General features: G+C 44.8%; 1 protein-coding gene across 1 annotated transcript in view; it reads right to left on the reverse strand.

Annotated features, from left to right (window-relative positions):
• SKAP1 (src kinase associated phosphoprotein 1) overlaps window positions 1–20,332 on the reverse strand; it is a 159,798-nt gene that overhangs the window by 137,844 nt on the left and 1,622 nt on the right. Inside the window, exons 2-3 of the mRNA XM_075522977.1 lie at window positions 15,607–15,712; window positions 4,704–4,729 (exon numbers count right to left, since the gene is read on the reverse strand). Of these exons, the coding sequence (XP_075379092.1) occupies window positions 4,704–4,729; window positions 15,607–15,712 (132 nt within the window). The remainder of the gene's footprint in view (window positions 1–4,703; window positions 4,730–15,606; window positions 15,713–20,332) is intronic.

Raw genomic sequence — 20,332 nt, forward strand, 5'->3', positions numbered from 1 at the left:
AGCTGTGCAGCTGCTCAGAGTTTGCAAAACTACGAAACAGGAGGGATTTCAATGCAAAAAATACTGTCTCTACACAGATTCCTTTGCCCAGAATATAACACATACACAGAGGCAAAGAACTGCACGCTCAGAGCTGCAGGAAGCAAAGCTTCAGCGCTGATAAAGGGAGCTGTCAAAAGTGTTGATATTAAAGCTTTTCTTTTTTAAGTTAAAGAACATATGCCTTTGTGTATATTTTATTTTTCATTAATTAACTCTCTGTTCCACACACGACCCAAACACATCTTGGACTTTAGAAGGCATTCTAACAAAAGTTTTTTTGTTTTCTTTTTGTCTCTACGTGTTATGACATTTCAAGGGCTGTAGCTGGCACTCATGTTTATAAAGCAGGGGAATTCCACGCATGGCGATAGAATAGATATTTTAACAATATGTTACAAATATTGTCAATTCAATATTTTTTCCCTCGCGTTTTCAAACACATCATAAATCTAGACTGGGTTTCTGTGTATGAACCCTGCTTACCACTGAGCTGGAGACTCTTGGCATGAACGCAAAGAGGGGTTTTTATAAATAAAACTTAGTAAAATCACTATGCACTCCATTAATTCAGGAACACTCTGCCTCAGCTTCAAAGGGGATCTTTACAGTAAAGATGGTGTTTTTGCTGCTTTAATGATTTGCTACTTGTACTTGTCATAACTACACGAACCAAATATGCAATACCAGGGAGCAGCGGTTTAGGGAAATGCACAGTTCCGTCTCCCATCCAGCTCCGCTTCAGTTCAATTCAATAGATTTCAGGCTTTATATAGAAAAGCTACTTCATAAATCTAACACTTGAGGCCACTGTATAATGCCAGTTAATGAAAGAAAACTACACGCATGCCTCGGGTATATACATACCTCGTGCACTGCTACGACATCCAACCCCAAGAATAACTGGCGACCCGTGAAGTGCTCTGCATCCGAGCCAAAGTAAGTAGGGCTGATAGAGGTAAAACGATATGTACTTCATCTAAATAGTATATACTATGAGATAAGTGGCCTACTAAGACTTTCCACACTGTTACTTACTTAATCCTTTTACAGAACATGAAGGCTCCCAATTTTTAAGCCATGTTTTATCCCGGCTCGTCCCTTACCCCACCTCCCTGCCACACATTTATATTTATTCCTCCCTGCGTCAGGGAGGTGACTTTTTCTGGGGTTAAGGCACGGAGCTGGGAGAAGCAGTAAATCTGGACCCAATTCCTGGACACGCCTGTAGATGTTCTAGTACCTTAAGCACATTTCTTGAGCCTCAGTTTCCTAAATTTAATAAACAGGAACAACACTCTCTCACGTGTTTTGACTACTTATGAGTATTTTGAGGAACGCTACTATTCAGAAAATACTCACGCAGCACTTCAGACAAAACCCTTTGGGATGAATTTTTGATGGGAAAGCAAAAAATGTTATCATAAGCTCAGTGAAAATAAATCTGGTTTTATTCATCTAATTGGGGTTGTTTTCTTCAAAATAAAGCAAAAAGTCATCGCCTACAACTGCCCCTACCGTGAGCTTGTAAGCGTGCATGAGTCCGTGGGAGCGGGGTTCCCTGTGCAATGCCGTGCTACGGGGACACGCGCCCAGCGGGAAGGCCCAGGAACCCCACAGGAGGACCTGGAGGGACAATTCTTGGTCCGCCCCAGGCTGGAGCCCTCAGCTGGGAGGGCAGAGCCACATTTTCTCCAGCTCTGAAGGTCTACGCCCAAGCAGAGCGTTACAGAGCGACTTGGGCTCCTGAATATCTCAAAATACTGTACGGACAGCGATGATTTAATCTAATTCACTTCTACCAGTGGCCATACTGTCTTTTTGCACTCGCCCATCTTCGCGTGCCTTTTGGGTTTGGGAACGGAGACGCTGAAACGCACCACTGACAATAATTTAGTGCAAAGTCCCGTTCCAGCAAAGCCAAACTTGGAGCCTGACCCACAGCTCTCATTTAGCCACACGTGCACCTTTTGACTCTTTAATCCCTGCTTTTGCATTGCTCCCTGTCCCTCCGTTCTCCTCCCAAATACTCGGCTCTTTCCTCCAGTCTCCCTCTCCTGCTGCGTAATGCCGGATTCCCTTGCAGTACCCCAGAACGGCCTGCCGCCGCTCCCTCAGACCACGCGTTTCTTCTAAACCAAAGCTGTTGCAGAACATTTCCCCCGCGCTGAATTATGAGAAGAGACGGAAACAGCGGAAAGGAACTTGGGGGAGGGCTACGACTGACCCAGGTCCTCTCCAGATTTTCTTTGCCAACTTTCCTTAGCTCTCTTTCCACAAAGGGGAGGTTGCTGCAAGACAGCAAGGGCATGCATAGATAAAATATATTAAGTGTATAAAACGCTTCACATAGGCAGTCGGCCCTCCTCCAAAAGGAAATATGAGTCACCCTGGGACTCTGTTCAAAGAGCACCTAAGGAACAAGGCAAAAATAATTTGCAGCTACACATTACAGTCAACAACATCGCTTGGCGCGTACGAGTCGGGCACAGCAACTCGTCCTGCGTCTCGCGCTCTGTTCGGGTACATCTTTCTGAAACTGCACCGGTCTACCCCACTCATCCTCAAGACAAGACCTCCACTCCCGTTTCATATACATTTCTGTGTGCTGGGAGATACCAAGACCGATTGTATTAATTTCAGCCAAACCTGGAAGCCGACAGATTGGGATAGCTGGAATCACCGAGGTTTTGGTTTTCGGAGGGATTTCAGCATGACTCCGAGTTCAAGGAGCTCAGCTGCCTTTCCCAGAGGTGGTCACAAGTTTTGCTTCTTTTTTTAGAAAAGCTGTTTACTGGATATTACAAAGAAAATCCCAAGCCTTCTTAGAAGAAGCCTTTTCCTTTGCCACATCAGCCTGTAATTTAAATGCACTGGCAGTGCAGCTAGGCAGCTAATTTATGCCTGGTTTTTTGCAACCCTCTCACCGGTATGTCCAGGCACATGGGAGTTATTTTTTGCTTTAAAACCAAGCCCCACATTGTAGCTCTCTGGCTCTTTTCCATTCAGCATGCACCAGGTTCTCATCACCACCTTTCCTTCCCCCAGCAAGGTACCACAAACTGGAGGTGATGCTCTCGAGGTGACGTCCGAGCCAGTGTTTTCACTCCCAAGCTGTCCGGTTCCCTTAGTACGTTTTTTTTCAGAATAGTATTAGTTCAAGATGCCATAGGGGCACATTTGGAGATACCTACGTACCCGAAGACCCAAACACTTGTACAGTAATTCCTAGCAGGCATTTAAGCGAGCTAGGCACTTCATTTACAAATCTATACGCAGTTCTACAAACCAATCTTCCTAATATTACTTAGGCTTCCAACTCTATAAAAGAATAAAGAATATTTCAAAAGAACAAAAGCATCCCTCCTCCACCCTTTAAATTGTATGAACTTTCAAAATTAAAAAAAAAAAATCTAATTTTGAGCCCTTTTATGTGTTCTAATCCTCTCTCACTCTTTTTTTTTTTTTAATTTTGAACACAGCTGTCTGTTGTACTTTCTCAAATGATGCCAGATGCTGGGTTCATCAACCAAACGCATGAAAACAATGGTTTGAAAGCAATTAGAAGCACCGAGGCTGCACAGAGGCTCATATTAAAATGTGATAACACTGTTCTAGTGGGAATTGCAACGCTGCTGCATTTCTGACATTTCTGTGCTGCCAGACAGACAGGATGTGCTGGAAGTGGGCCCTGATCGAGGAGGTAACATACTGGAATTTATTCCTGGGGTAAATGAAGGATTAGCTGAGTTGGAACACTCGCAAGGATTTTTATTACAGCCCCAGCTCCCATCTTGTTTGAACACTGGCAGATCCTTCTGTCTGCGCTCACGTATCACAACCGTTATTTAAGGGAAAAGGACAAACCCACCAAACCGCACGCCTTGGCTGTACCCAATGCTCCAAATCAGGAATCAGAGCTGAGCTCCACCGATCCGATACCGCGTCAAAGGAGCTCCGGGTCCGCTCTGAGCAAATACATATCCATCAATCGCCCCGAAGATGCAGAAGTACCCACTGACACAGCTTGCGACCTGCAGGCACCCTGGAAAGTTTAAATCATCACCCGCATTATTGCGGAAACGAAGATCAAAGTCCCCATCAGAATCTCCCAGCTTGTTAACAGACATAACAAGAGATGGTCACGGTCCTGAAAAATTTACAGCCTGACCATTTGTCTACACCTGGAGGTTGATTCAGTTTCACGTTGGGGTTAACATGAAGCGATGCGACTGGAGGAGACTGGCTGAAGGTTACCCAACAGTCTCTGCTCCCAAGTCAATGGCCCATGGGAATAAACCGCCCGCCCTTGCTGAACTTGAAGTCTTTTCTGGAGGCAGAAGTTTTGCAGAAAAATTTCCTGGGCTTGTCCAAGATGATACGTTTATGTCAGCACCACACAGTTGTGTATTATTTACTCTCAAGGGTAAGGAGAAATGGACTTCTACGGCTCAGAAAGAATACTAACCCCAACTCCTGCCATAGCCCTCACCACAGCTTTGCCACTTTCCACCCCAAGAACTGCCACACACAGCTATATATTCCGTTTAAGCTCTTCTCCTTGTTGACTTTGCACAGAAAACACCACACACATCCAGCCCCTCCCTACTCCCCAAGCCCATAACAGTGAGAACTCACCCCTCCTTCCCCTGGCTTGAACTCACCTCGGGGCAGAAATTCCAAGTGGTACCTAAAAGACCCAAAAAAAAAAAAGAAGACAGGCATAAGCATACATTATTTTCTTAATGATTTGTTCCAGCCTGATGAATAAGTGATAGATGGGAGAATTATGCCAGAAGTGTTGCCAGGAACCCAGCGAATGGTCAACACACATTTTGTGCAAGAAGCTTCAAGAGGAACCGCGAGTCCTACAGACGCTAGCTGGCCCCCGCGACACCCTCTGCTGCCCAAGGAACCTCCTTCACATCTCCTCCTCTTGAGAAGTTTCAAAGGCTCCCAACTTCCTTCCATTAGAACAGGTCTCCTTCTCCAAACGCAAAGGTTTACGTGACCTTTTGCTTTGCAGCCTTAAAGACCTTTAAAGGTCCCTGCCAGCCCAAACTATTCTATGATTCTGTTCTAGGACTCTTTTCTTAACCTCATCTCACACCTTCCCTTACAGCAGCATCGCAGAGGGCAGTACGCACGCTACCCACGCCAAAAACACTCCTCCGTGATTTCTTCATCTCTCACACTTTGAGGGCATCTTGGGTTGACATCTGAGTCGTTTAAATAAGGGAACAGCACTGGCGAGTTTTGGAACCAGATCAAGGATTAGGGATAAACCACAAAGCGACCCATTCACAGGCAAGATGTGTAACAAAGGGTTGGTCTATAGGCATTAGTGGCAAGAATCCAGTATGTAAAAATCCAATCAATTTGTTTCCTCATTAAAAGCTTTCATGAAGAAAATGATTTAACACAAACATCCAAGCTACTGACACAGATTAATTAGAAAACAACAACAGAATTCTGATTAAGGGCATAATATTTATTTGACTTGTTTGCTTTGGACAAGAAAAATAAAAAATGTGCACAGATTAGAAGAAACTTTCCTGGGAGAACAGGCGCAGTGATAAATAACAGCTGTATTATATTGGAAAGAGCCACACCACTGTGCCTTGTAGCGAGAAAGGGCTGCAAATTTCTCTGGGCCTTTGGATGCCCTTGGCAGTGGTCCCCTATTTTTAAGACGAGCTCTTCGCTATCCATCCTAAGGCAGCTATATCTTATCTCTGAAGCCCAGAGAAGTGACACCACCTGCCCAAGGTCAGAGGAACCGTCAGAGCAGCTCCATCCTTTTGTTTCCGATCAGCAATAACTGTTACTCAACATTTGCTTTGAGAATTCAAACATTAATCAACATTTGATTTGAGAAGCCTCCCCTCCCCGGGCTCAGCCTCTGCTCTCCCTGCATTCCCCCGACCCCTCAAGTCCAGCATCCCTGAGAGTTGAAATACTTTTGTCTCCTGAACAGACAACGACTGCGAGACAAGGACAGCAAAATCACTTCTTGTTTTGTGAACTTTTGTCTCTTGTGCTTGAGAGACTGTCCTAATCTCCCCTGAACATGTTTTAGTGATAACATTTACTGCACTAGGACCAAAATGATTTTCTGTCACTTCTAATTCCAGTTCAATAAAAGTATAAGAGCTTTGTTTCTAACCTCTGTCATTTTTAATACAGTAAAATGGTTTAAAAAAAATTGTAAAATTGAGTTCCATTTCCTACTGGACCAGCAAGCCCATGTTAGCTTCACTCTGATCAAATTTAAGGGGGGGGGGGGGGGGGGGGGATACCAAAAAAGATGCTTTGCTTTTTCTTTTTTTTTTTTTTAGCATAAGGAAACAGTCAAAAATTCTAATCTCATCAGATCAGGATGTGTCTTTAATCTCATGCTTTGATCATTTTCACTCTGGAAAGGCTTAAGCAGAGAATGGAAGTTAGTTTAAAATTTAATCGGGAGTAGGGGGAAGATGGTCTTGTTCTTATGGAAGACGAAAGAGTAATGATCTAATTCCTTCATCTGCCACTGACTGCATGAAAATCTTGAATAAATTACTTATCTTGAGAGCTTAAAAGACACCCACATACCATGCCAGTGTATTTTCAGTATGTTCATTTATAGGATTTCTTTCTTTCCCCCTGATGTTTCGTACATGTCTGGGGGGTGGGGGGGAGGACGACTTTCAGCATCGGTGTTTCCCCCCCCCTTCCTGCAGGTCACTTCAGCCTTAGTTAATCAGCAAGTTATATTTTCACAATTTTCAGAGGTGGCCAAAATTTTCTTTTTTTTTTGTCCCTGCATTACCCAAGAAATGCAATTATTTGGGCAAAACACCCTTTTTTGCTGCAACAACCTAGGTAGCAAAGAGGACTAGTTCAAATATATCTCTAGCCCTAAGTCACGTGCATGCTTATAGATTCAGAATAAAGCATGTTTCTGGGCAGCAGAGGAGGAACTCAGCTAGCAGAAGCAGGTTAGTCATCTTGGGCCATTCTCCAAAGTACAGAGCTTGAGGCCAGTTCTGATTTTTGTTCCCAATTAAGACAGTACTAACTGACAAGCGTGTTACGCCTTTAACACGCCCGATCTGGGGGTAGCAGGCAGCTACACGTTTCGTTCTTTAGCTTTGCAGAAGGTTTACCCTGAAAGTTGTAGTCCAATAGTCTCTCACAGCAAATAATGTTTTTAAAATTGTAATTGCTGCATACACATCCCTCCCTGAGCCAGACAGTGTAAGTTAGAAACCAGAGGCCTAATCTTTATTCAACGGCATCTTTATTTTGGAGGTTATGTGCCTTGGGATCAAGCTTGACGTTCTCATCCTTAATCAGCAATTTTTAGATCTCGCAAACAGCACGAGTAAAAGCTTCTCATTCATTTTCTTAACCAGAAAGTTTGGGAATAGGCGATATATTTGGTCATGTCTTAACTGTTCCTTTTAAGCACTTTATTAAAAAAGCTCCTATCTACCAGCTGTGGGTGGAATTCCCCAAGAAGAGAACCAGTTAAGGCAAAGCATAGCAAAGAGTTTTCAGCCAAATAGGAAGGTCCAATTTACATCAGACCTTAAGAAAGTGGAGGGAGATGGGGGGGAAAACTCTCGTCAAATGATTAACTAGCTTCAGCAAAACGAGCTCGCAAAGGAATCCAGTGAGAATTTTGATGCAATATGTAAAGCGAGGAGCTAACCCCAAAATATCTGATTTCCATTACAAAGCCAAAGAGCGAGCGCTGCACTGCCAATGCTTTAACAAAAGACATCCTACAAGTATTTCCCCCGCATGGTTCGGAACGAACCACCCACCTCTCTCACCTCATCGGTGCATATTTCGGGCCAGACTGAAAGAACTCACAGATTTGTTCTGTTGAAAATACAAAGCGTTTCTCACGATCGTACAGCCTTTGAGGTTACGCACTCAAGAAGCAAACGTCAGAGGGGCTCGCTTTTCTGGAAATGTTTATGTTCTTTGCTCCTGAAAAACATACAGATCCCAGTTCTAATTCATCAGCCTCCTAGTAGCAGTGTCTCCAACTGGACCCAATCAAAACTGCAACTCAACTGTGTAAACAGACCTCAGAGGGCGAATTACCACGAGAAAGAGTAGAAGAAAATGCTGTTGTCACGTTGGAAAGGGAAACTGAGTCACAGAGCAGGCAGGTTTGCCAGAAAGCCTCCTTCCCAACAGGAACCCACTGTCCTTACAGTCTCGAGCCAGAACTGATGTTTCTCCATGTCTGGTCTGTAAGGACCAGAGCCTTCTGCTGCCTCCCACAGAGCCAGGGTCTTCAGAAATGAAAGACGCTTCCAGGACACATCAGGACCTTGGTCATAGATCTTATCCGTGCACTGGTTTATAACAGAAGCAAGATTGGAAGCAACCCCAAGAGCATCAGTAAGGCACTTGCGAGGTTCAAAAACAAGTTCTCCAAATCCTACCCTTCCTAGCCATCCTGTATGATGGGTTCACTTTCAACAAAGTCGTTTGCTTTCCATAGCTCTTTTACTCAAAAGCAGTCACCTGAGGGCAGGGATGCTGCCAGGCCTGACCAAGCGGGACTCCATTCCTTGCAGATGCAGGACTACCAGCAAAGAAGTTACTTCAACACTCCTATCAGCTCGGCAGCAGCGTTTAAACCAGGGAAACCCAGAAATATCCCTTCTTATTCCAAAAGGAAGAGCAGATTAAGCCCTGGAATGTGCAAGGATGAAATTCCCCCATGGGTCAGTATTATTCTTGCCACGCTAGGTCTAGATTTGCCCTTTGGCATGCACACAGAACTCGTGTTTTCCTGGAGCCCCAAGATAATTTGGTTTTACGCCTCCATTTCCAACCTTTACACAAAACTCAAGCCGCAGATCTACCCCAGGCCTCTAGTCCTCTGTTGCACAGAGGGGGGGGGTCACGAATCCCACCAACGGCACAAACAGCCGGTAAAATACATGATTAACACACGCCCTCCTCCCATCCACAGCTTGAGTTTGCTGACCAGCATCCACTGCTTGCAGCAAATCCCAGAGCTGAAGGAGTCAAACCAGATCCATTTGGGGCTAGAAGCAAAAATTGCTGTCTGAAATCTTACGGTTTGTATCATGCAGGGGGTCAAACCTGATGGTTATAATGGTCTCTTTGCAGCTCTAAAGTCTATAAAAGTCTCAACCCCACTTTCCTCTCAGACTCAATTTCAGCAGGAACCATAAAATAAAGTCAGGTTTCAATCAAATTTCCTGTATTTTCCTGTCCAATTAAGAACACTAATATCACCACAGATGTTATTAAATTAGATATTTCAAGACAGTCTAATTTGTTTGGTGCACAGTATTCATTGGTTTTTAATGTTTGCAAAAAAAATTTTAAAAATCAATGCTGTACAATATTTCAAGCAGGGGAAAAAAAAAAAATGAAAATGGAATTGGGGAGCTCACCATTAGCAAAGTCTGTTACAAACCACTTCAAATGCATTTCTCGGTTAAATGTTACAGAAGCAGCAGCAGCAGCTATGCAAAGACTCTGGTTACACAATTTCAATCATTTACAGTCCTCAGGTTTCAGATTAACAATGCATTCACAAGGAAATGGATGGGGAAACAGGGGTAATTTTATCAGCTGGAATGGAAAATGATGCAAATTACTGAAACGAGTCTAACCCAGAAGGCACCAAACTGCATTACTGGCAGAGTGAATGGCCACATTCACCCCAGGTATAAAAGCAGGTAGAATATGGTAACAGCTGAATTGAATTTGTGCCCCTGCCACGGCATCTATTAACACAGGAGAATTCCTTCCTCAGCACTCCCCAAAAGGAGGGGGGGGAAAAAAAAAATCCCCTATCAAGATTTAGAGAATAAATTGGGAACATCCTAACAGAAACTTTACCAGCCTTTAAAAAGAAATAATCACCACGGTCAGTATTAGACTTGACTGTTGAGAACTGAAGGAATGCCTGTGCTCACACACACCCAGGCACAGATGTACTGGTGCGGGGTGGTGAGAGGCTTTAGATCTCCATTAACACCAGCTGGTCCAGTGCACGCTCACGGGTCCCCAAGCCAGTGCTTCCCCCCCCACCCTGAGCAGGACCACGTCTCCCCTGCACGAAGGAAAAAACAACTTGAGGAGCTCATTTTTAGGATAGAAAAATGCAAATCCCAAACCTGCTAAGTACTTCTGAAGTGGCAGGGACTTGCTTTTATTTTTTTGCAGAACAAATCTGTATTTAATGGCCAAAGTAAGCGTGAATGAAATCCTGCTCAGCAAGATCGTTTCCTTGCTGAGCAAATAAATTTCAGCTCTCTGAAGAACATGAAGGAGGAGAACAGCACTTTGCCTAATTAAGGACAATGTGGTGGGGCTCTGGTCCAGCCCTGGCATTAATGTGCTGAGCTCAATTATCTGCCCATCAGGTCACATTCTTAAATTCCTTTTTATCTTGGTATCACACGTTATTCAGCATAATGAGTTTAATATTGGTAGGAATTACAGGCAGTGCATTTACACTAATGAAGCAAAATTACCCTGCAATTGCATTTTCTTTAATTTCAATCTTAAAACTTTAAAATAAGGTTGAAAATTGAGGTAATAAATGTAGTTAATACGGTTAGAAGTTTATTAAAACAGGCCAAACACACTGCTTTAGACAGAATTTTGGATGTATTTCCATTAGTGAATCTTTTACAATCCTACTGTAATACCTTGCCACAGAAAGGATCAAGTCCAACCCGGTAATTAGGCAAAGCTCCCCTGGTGTTGAAGTATCTACAGTTCAGCTACACCTGTAAACCAATAAAACCAGTAGCTTATTGGTTTGTGACAACGTGCACGAACCACATGGTACAACAGCTTGCTGAGATTTGTAGCACGACCCCAAGGACGCCCAAACCAGAGGCAGTCACGCCGTGTTGCCTCTTCCCTTACGCTTCCATTTGGGGACAAACCATCCTGTTTCAGCTCCAGCAGCAAGTGCAGGATTTCGTACCGACGGTAACACCGGCAGGGCCGGATGTGGCAAAGCACCCCGCAGGAACTAGGTGACGGTGCTCCCCGAAAACAACTATTTCCGCAGCTCAGATTGAGAGAGAGTATGGAAACATCTACCCAGGCGCTGGGAGCATGTCGGACCCCCTCTGTGTTCTGCATCTCCGCACCGAGGGCGAGCGGTTTTAAGCTCAGAGGCTGTATTTATTTTTCTGAACCTCAGCGTTCCCAACAAGGCTCACGGTGGCAGAGCCCAGCCTCTGGCTGAAGATGCAGCACAGCTACGGCCTTTCACTATGCAATCAGACATTTAAACCTCATCCCAGACTTACATTAGAGACTAAATCACTCTACCAAGCAGGGAGCACGCGTCTGCTGTCCAGGCTGGGAAGGCAAACACGCTGCCAGCCAGAGCACTCTCGCATTTGTGACACTGGACGCAAATACCAGCGTGGCACTACGGTGACTGTGGAGGTCCAGGAAAGACCTCGGCTTCTGCAGGCTCTCTGTAGCAGCCCAGGACATCACCGGGAGATGCCTGATACGCCAGAAGTTTCACTGCAGAGTTAAAAGACCACGTGCAGACTTTTCCTCACCGATAGCACAGTAGCAGCGTTGGGAATATTGCCATAAACTTTAAGTAGGATTAGACAATGAGGCAGTAAAATGAGGGTTTGGGGGTTGTTATCCAGAGCCTGGTCTGTGCTGGAGCTCCTGCTGCTGGTAGGAATGGTGAAAAATGGTCCTGTGCATTAGTTATGAGTAGCAGGATTGGGCCTCAGGTTCACGTCGGTGTTTTAGTCACAGCGGAGCAAATTAAAGGTAGAGTTTCAGTGTCTATTTTGGATTTCCTAGTGGGTATATGCGAGAAACTCAACATTAATTAAGCCCCTTTCTCTTCATTTCTGCTTTGATATACAACAGGCCTGCCTTGCCCTCCTTTTAGCACTATTACATTTCACCTCAGGGGAAAAAAAAAAAAAAAGTACTAAGAATTTGTTTCCATCAATGCAAACTTGCCTTCCTACAGGGAGTTTAAATGACTAGCTGACTCCAAGGAGATGGAGGAACTATTTATCTCCATATTTTTAAATAAATCCCATTCTCCCCATCTCACCCCCTGCCATTGTAACTGCTCTAGAAATGTTGAAATGCTGAGGTGAGGTCATTTAACAGCAAGAAGACGAGGGTTTGGTTTTTTTTTTTTGTTACTGCTCTTGCCAAAGGACAAGAATGGGCTTGTGTTCCTGAGCGGAGTCATGTATCCGATCCATCCCAGGTGTCGGACATCTGCTGCTAGCTCTGCAGCTGGCTTTGTTAGGACACAAGAAACAGCAGCGACGTTCCCAAGGAACAACTTGAAACAAACCCTCGGCACCCACGGACCTAAAACAGAAGCGACTGACAACCTTAGGGGCTTCTGGAAGACAAGCAAAACTCTGCCCAGCACCACATCCTCCGCCTACCCTCCCCCAAACCAAAGCTGCTTTTTAAGCAATTTTTAACCCCTACAAACACTTTGTTTTTCCGTTCAGGACTAGAGCAGAGTCCTCAGTCTACGGTCAGGACACAGTACGTGCTACTGTGCTGCGAGATCCTCATCCCTCACACAGATAATTCCTGGGGACCAAGCCCCCAGTTATGTTCTGTGGCTTGTTTTCCTGGATGCCATGCAAAGCAATCAGAGAAAGCAATTAAAAAAAAAAAAATATTATCAACCAAACCAAAGAGATGATTAGGAAAAAAATTGCCAGGCCAGGATTTACATATAAGATATTAGAAAGTGGAATAGGACGTGACTTAGTAGGGAGGGGAAAAAAAAAAAAAAGAGAGAAAGAAAAGAGAGAACTGTTTCAACACAACAGTGCACTTTAAATAACCAAATGAATTCTGAAAGTAAAACGGTACAGGGACTCATAACTCAGCCGTATGGTGACAGCCTCCCCACAGCCGCCGCCTGCAACGCCTCCGACATGGCTCCTCGAGCAAAAATACCCCAGACTGCCTTGGAAAAAATTATAACCTGCAAACACAATCCACTCCCTACCTACCGCACTTCTTGCAGTGAGACGGGAACAATATATCCTCACAGGTAGCACATGGAGACATAAAGCCCAACCACTTGTTCACATTAGAGTCATCAGCGAACCTCCTGGTGGGGGAATGTTATGAGGCCATGGGGAGAGCAGCGATATAAAGACCTGACGGCCAAGTTACAGGAACAGTTATTGAGTCTGGCTCAGGATAATCACACTAGATGAAGCTCTTCCCTTTCAGAGACGCATGTGTCTCTCCCCAGTAGTTGAGCAGTTTACTTATGTCCATTATGAACCCAAATAATGAAACCCTACACGCCATGCTGTGTTTCACCCTGCAGAGGTGAAACGCAGAGAGCGGGGCTGCTCGGGGGAGGCAGGCGCTTCCTGAAGACGAAGGCTGATGATTTCCTGAACACCCGCCACAAAAGCCACAGCGAGCTCCCCGAAGAGACAAACCCGCGCCTCATCCCCAAGAGCAAGACCTGCTTAGATCCTTTCAAATAAAAAGACACAGTCATCGTTCCAGTAATCTCCCACCACAAATCATTGCGTTAATGGCTCAGGTCAGAACAAGGACATCTGTATACACTGTTCTTCTCACCCTTTCCAAATGCCACCGGGCAATAAAACACAAGTAGGAAATCAGCAGTGCCCTGTAGTCTTTGCTCAAGGGTCTCGCTTTCCGCTCCAGAAGTACCTGCAATTTATTTCAATAAGCAACAGGACCAAGGCCCACATCTGAACCTGAGCATCCAGGAGGGATTTGCACATCACCTCTCCTCCTGATGCAAAGGCTGCCTCACCAAATCTCCTGCTTTTTTGAGATGCCTTTGTTCTAAAAGCTTTATCCCCAATTGTACTCTTAGGCTGAGAAAGAGCCAAGAGCCAAGGTTGAGTTCTGTGTTACAGCATCAGTGTTCGCCCCAAGGCTGCTCCTTCTTGAGCGAGTCACCAAAACCACACGCGGCCTCTGCGAAGCCAGAGGTCCGTGGGACGATGGCCATAGCAGCATCTTTCCCCGCTGCTCAAGCACTGTTCACAAATCTAACAGCACACGAAGACAGACCGCCTACTTCAGGAAGCAAGAACAATCCAGTATTTCCAAGCTCGCCAAGTGCCTCACACATTTATCGAACTCCACGCTATTTGTTTTTAACTCATTAAAAACAGACCTAAAGTTGCATTATATGCAGAGAAAGAGTCGTCCCTTTTAAAGTTGCACGTTCTCAGGACAGTTGACAAAAAGCTTGACTTGATGTCTGAATACTTCAGGTTCAGAATTCTGCTTACTTAACTCTTTCCATCCAAGATCAATACCTGCCAAGGAGTGGGAATTTTTCAGAGAAACCACACCAATCTGTTATAAACATGCAATCAAGCCCTTTCTTCTGCAATATTACAGGACACTGCTACACGCACACCCCCCCCATTCCTCCATTAGATATGCTACGGCCCCATTTTCCAACGGCTTCCATCTTCTGCGTTCAGCTTGTTTCAATTATTCAGGGCAACCCAGGCTGATAATTACACAGTCCCGTGTTGCTGAGTAAAACTGATGCTTAATTAGCCAGCAGGAAAGATCGATTAAGATACAGCAGGGCATCTTGCAAAGTTCTTCAGTGGGACTGCAGGGAATAGAGTCTGGCTGTGCCCTTCCGAAGGATAAAATTCTCCACTTCTCATGGACTCAACAGCAGTTTTATTTAAAATGGATGCTTAGATCAGTCAGCCACCCTGAGTTTTATTGTCAGGTCTTAACTTCAAGTGACACAACTCATATCTTATAACTAGAACATTAACAGCAAGCTCCAGATCACATTTCTAGCCAAAAATATGATGCAGCTGAGGCTGAAAGTTTTATTTAAGCCTCCAGCAACCCGTTTTCTGTTTATGTTCCTCGATTTTCCCCTAGCACAATAGAACAACCTTTGTTTGCTTCACTCACTTATCCAAAAGATGCAGCTCGTGCTCTCATGCAGGACTTGAACAGTCCTGAGGACATGAGATTTTGGAACCTAGGTGAAACCTGAGTTTTAATTCAAGAAGTCCTCTTCATTCCTTTCTACTGCATCAAAGTCCAGGCAATACATATTTGAGTTCAAGACCCGCTTGCGGAATAGATACTTTCAGCAGCCAGCCAGCAGCATGAATCTTTGCTCACTGTATTGATTTACCCAAAAGCCTAAGTATCAAGTGATGGATTTTTTCCACAAAATCCTCTCTAGCACAAGGGAGAAGGAAGAACAGGACAGGACCAGAGACCCATACGCAAGGAGCTGTACAGAGCCAGCCCAAGGCACGATTTTTCACTTTGAAACACAAAACAAATTCCAAACAGAAATGACGACAACTTTGCAGACAACCATATAACTGGTTAGACAGGAGAGCATACAAACCAGCATGCGGTGCACTCTCACGTTATAGCAAGCCCTGAATGTCCATTAACTTTCAAAGCGTGGTCCAGCTGGTCGAATACAGCATGTGGTAGCCCAAGGCGTGACACTGTTCTGAAGCACTGCCCTTAGAAAGTAATGCAGATAACACAAACCTGGCTTTGACTTGCTGGAAGCCGAAGAGAATTGCATCCCTCTGCTCACTTGCTTTAGCACTCAAGTGTTCATTCTGTAGTCCATCCACCAGGTAAGCTTCAACATCTGGGAAAGAGAGAATTACAGGTTAAAACTAGCCTGTTCTTGCCTAAGAAACCTGGGCCTGGCTGTGCACTGGGAAGCCCCTGAAGCACCATACCAAGCAGTCCGATCTAGAGACACAAGTCAGTCTGAAGACTTCATTTGGAGAAGTTAAGACGTTGAACTGATTGCAGACAGAAGATCTAAATATTGCATGCAATTACAGAGCTTCTCTCTAGTTGCAATGGTCTAAAGGCAAATAAGCAACTGCAAAGAAACCACCAAGCAGAAAAAAGGAAGAGGAAGGTGAAACATGGATAGATCTATCAGACTAAAGTGCAACTCTACCTGCCTCTTTGCTGCCCCAAACCCTGAAAATCTGCTGCCGTGAAAGGTTTTTGGCATTAAGCAAGGACACAGAAGTGGTTATCCCATTCAGAGAGGATCCAAAGCACTTTTAAAACACCACTGCAAGACACCCACTGACACTTCAAGGAAACTCTAACCTGTGGTTTTCACAAGGACGATCTCCGTAAAGGCCAAGCACTGAACAACAGGTTGGTTGTGTGCTAGCCTATGTGCACTCGTATCACACCATGGGTTCTCCCGCAAGGTTATCACTGAAATCCTACACCCTCTGCTTGCTCAACAGAGACAGCTAGGCAAAAGTAAATACGGTATTCTCTCACCTGGAAACCACATCTCTATGCAGAAATGTAATCCTTTTATCTTCCAGCTCAGGTTAAGTGTCTTCTATTTGCATAAATATCTATGTTCTTTACAGAAACCTCAAAAAAAAAAAAAATCTCGTAGAAAACAAAACCGGTCCAATCACACCTGCTCTGTATAGGAGAATTCCATCCTTGTACTTCAGCAGCATTACTGCTAGCAGGGAAAAGATTGGCTTCAAAGCTATGGTGTTGTACATCCACAGGCCTCTCCAACCTTTAACTCACGCCCCATACTGTGACACTAATGTCAGTTTAATATCCTGCTTGCAAGACTTTCAGCTCCTTATGCTTCAGCTGCTGGTACAACAGCCAGCACTGTTTAGCACACCCCAGGAATCTGCACAGCTCCTTAAAACCAGCTCTTCCACCTGCAAGTACATCTCAAGATCAAAATGCCATATGAGATAATACCTTTTTCTGTTAAAATCAGGAGCCCTGATTTCTTTTTGTTGCCTGCTCATGACACATGCAAGAAAGGCTTGGGGGGGTGGGGGGGGGAGAGCTCTTTAAAGTGAGGAGCGTAAGGAAGGACATGGAGGGGAACAAGGCTGATGCTTGGGCATCTGCCAGGAACAGGGCCCTCTTCCCACCTCCTCTTCAGAGTGACAGAGGGGCAGGACCAGAGAGACCCAACTCTGACCACAGCAGCCTGGGAAGGAGAAGCGCATCCAGATCATAACACTTGTCTCCGTAACAGTCTGGTTCTCCTTTCTGGATTTATTCAGCTGAAAGCGCTATTTCCATGGCAGCACTCACTAATAAGCACATTTCAGCCAAACTCAGACTCCTCCAGGTCCTCACTAGCTCCTTCCTCTGTCTCTTTGCCTTTCCTCCTACCAGGGGAACTCCTGACCCACAAGAACCGGGTCCCAGCCAGCTGTGCCTCACAGCTGCAGCCACCACTTCTTAGCTGAGAAACAGAGCTTAAAGCCTGCACGCAGCACCGAGATACCGAAGCACCCTAGCCCAGCCCCTCGGACGTGGGGATGCACAGTTGGCACATCTCAGCAGACGGGCAGTAACGCTCATTCACAGCATCGTTCTTAAACCCCCACCTACAGCCAGCAGCGGTTTTGGGAGCTCCAGGAGCACAGAGGTGTCAGGCCAAAATGCCTATTGATATCAAGTTCACTGCCGGTAATTCAGCCCTAGATAGCCTGCCTGGGATAGCTGCTCTGGCAAAGCCTTTGTGTTGAGTGAAGCTTTTTAAATCCCAGGCCAATCCTGTAATCCTTAGGCTAAGTTTCATTTTCAGTACGTCTCTATGCAGTTTTAACTGTACATCTAAGATACAGTACCAGCTTATGACAAGCCTAACAATGCTGAGGCTTACACCACGTACAAATTACATAGAAAGTACCCAAGTACATATATCTAAGCACAAAGGATATATCTTGCGCTGAGGAGCTTACTGCTTAAGAACAGATGAGGCTAAGGGGACAATTTATTATATACAAACCAGCATAAAAACAGCACAGTAGAAATGGGTCAGCAAGAGAAACTACGCACAGGCTGTATTTCCGCAGTGAAAGAGAACAAGCAAGAAAAACAAACTGCTCCCAGGACTTGTGCAAATATCAGCTGCATCCTTCTGTCATTTTTAAGCGCAGATTAGCTCCATGAGTATGCGATTAGCTGTAATACGGTATTTACTTACTGGGATGTCAGCACAGATCAGCTGCTGGATAAGTTATAGTAGAACTAGGGTCACTTCTGCAAAGCAGGCAGAGCCCCTTTCAGAGCCAGCCACTATGTTTATAGCACCAGGAAATGAAAAAGAAAGCCTAACCATAAACTCTCAAAGTGGATCAGGAAGAGCAATATGTAAGCAGCTCTAGAGTAAATCACCCTAATGTTAGTTTTACTGCTTGTCGGTAACATTATATTCTTGATGTTTATAGATTGCTTTCTGCGATCCACTCTGAAAGTTTACAGGACTCTCCTTTTCATTTCCTGCAGCTAAAAAGGTAAGAGTGGAAAAAAAAATAGTGGAGATTTCATCAAGTGTTTCAGGGGAGTTTCTAGAGGCAATTGCAGTTATCCACTTTAATCCTGCAGGAGATGCACAGCATCATAAGAATTCTGTCACAACCACTGAAGTCCAGGTAGTAAATAACCTTTTAATGGCAGCACTAAATTCCAGGAGTTAATCAGCACTCAATGAGCAGAGCTGAAAGGTAGTAAGATGCCATGTGTATTCTCTCCATGCACATACACACATTCACTTTTTTTTTTTTGCTCTTTTCTATTCCTCTGCCATCAGAAGGCTGCCAACAGAAATCCTACACTCCATGCACAGAGGATCTAGTCCCACAGAATCACAATGTTTTAGCCATGCAAGATAATGGCGAGCCAACCAGTCTGCTCCAACACTTACTCGATGCTTCACACAGTCCCTCCTGCAGTTTCTCACCCCAGCTGGCTGGGAAAAATTAGTTGGAAAAAAAGTTTAGGACACCTATCAACACAGAGAGTGCAGATACCTTGAGCTTCCGTGAGACTGCATTAATATTTCCAAGATGCGCCCCAAGACAGCCAGGGATTTGGAAGGCTAGTTGTATCATCCCCTGTCCCACCCGTCAAAATAAAAGCTGTGAACTATCGCACACAGTGTTTCTTGACTTTTCTGCAAGCTCAAGAAAGGCTGGTTTAATTCGGAAACAACATTTTTCAGAGAGGCCTTCCCGCTTTTGTGGGGCTGAGTCAAAGAAAACCTTGAGACCTGAAGCAATCTTCATCCATCCTCCTGCAACGGTCTGAATGGGACGTTCTCCCCTACGCATTGGACGACGGGGGAACTGAGAACAGCTTCCAAGTCTCAACCCCGAATTCCCTGAGGTTTAAATTCCAGAGCTACTCGCGATGCTACGTCAATGCTGACTGTGGCTTATTAGCCCTCACGAAACGGAGCATTTTGTCGTTTATTTTTGAAGCAGCACCGAGGCTGCTTGCCTTGCAATTAGCAGCTACCAGCTTTGTTAGGCTGTGCAGGTGCAGGCACGGTCTCCCCGTGCAGCACCTGCTCTGTCCCTCCTGTTGCCCAAACTCCAGCAAGAAAATGGCTTTCCAGACCTACCCTCTGAAATGAAGAGGATCAAGCAAGGCAGGCGAAGGGAAGATAATCAGACTGCCAGGCTGCCTTTGCCTCTACAAATGAAAACAGAAGCCCTGGGTTTGTCAGAGATATATCTCATTTTTTAGAACCACTGTTTCAGTCTTCAGAAGAAATTGTGCTAAACAAACATGAAATACCCTTAGGCAAAAGTAGTTTTAAAAGGGACCTGGCTGAGCCAAAGTGAAACCCGCTGCAATTAACTGACCCCATAGCGTTAACGAGAACTTGGATTGCTTATTTGCAAGGTGGAACTTGAAGAAATATCATTGCTGCAACCACATCTATTCATAAACAGAAAATAACAAGCATTGATAAGTGTGGCAGGATTGCGACGTTGAGAGAATAGCCGTGTTGTGTCGGCTTTCAACCACCGCAACCTCCGCGATGTCTTAGGTGATAACAACACAACCGTTACCAGCAAGCCATTGACTGCCTGCTTCTGTGCATCGCGTGAACAGTCCCGCACGACGGACCAAACTTTAATATAAGGAAGCAGACGTTATTGCCTGTACATCAGTACATGTTTCCTCCTCTATTCGTAATTTTTATTTTAAATACAACACTTCTTATGGTAATGCAGTTTGCAAACACTGTAATAGCTCAAGCTCCTTCATTTCCAGCTTGCATAGCTAGAAACCTCGTCAGCCGCTGGAAGGCCTCAAGACCGTATAGATTGTTAAGACACAGCAAGTTTGATACGGAGGTATGTGACATGCAATTAATCTCCATTCATAGCCTGCTATACTTGTCAGCAAACAAAGGCTGTGCTTTAGAAGGAGATCTGAAGCCTTCAATTAA

Source organism: Mycteria americana, chromosome 22 (genome assembly GCF_035582795.1).
Source record: "Mycteria americana isolate JAX WOST 10 ecotype Jacksonville Zoo and Gardens chromosome 22, USCA_MyAme_1.0, whole genome shotgun sequence".
NCBI lineage: Eukaryota > Metazoa > Chordata > Aves > Ciconiiformes > Ciconiidae > Mycteria > Mycteria americana.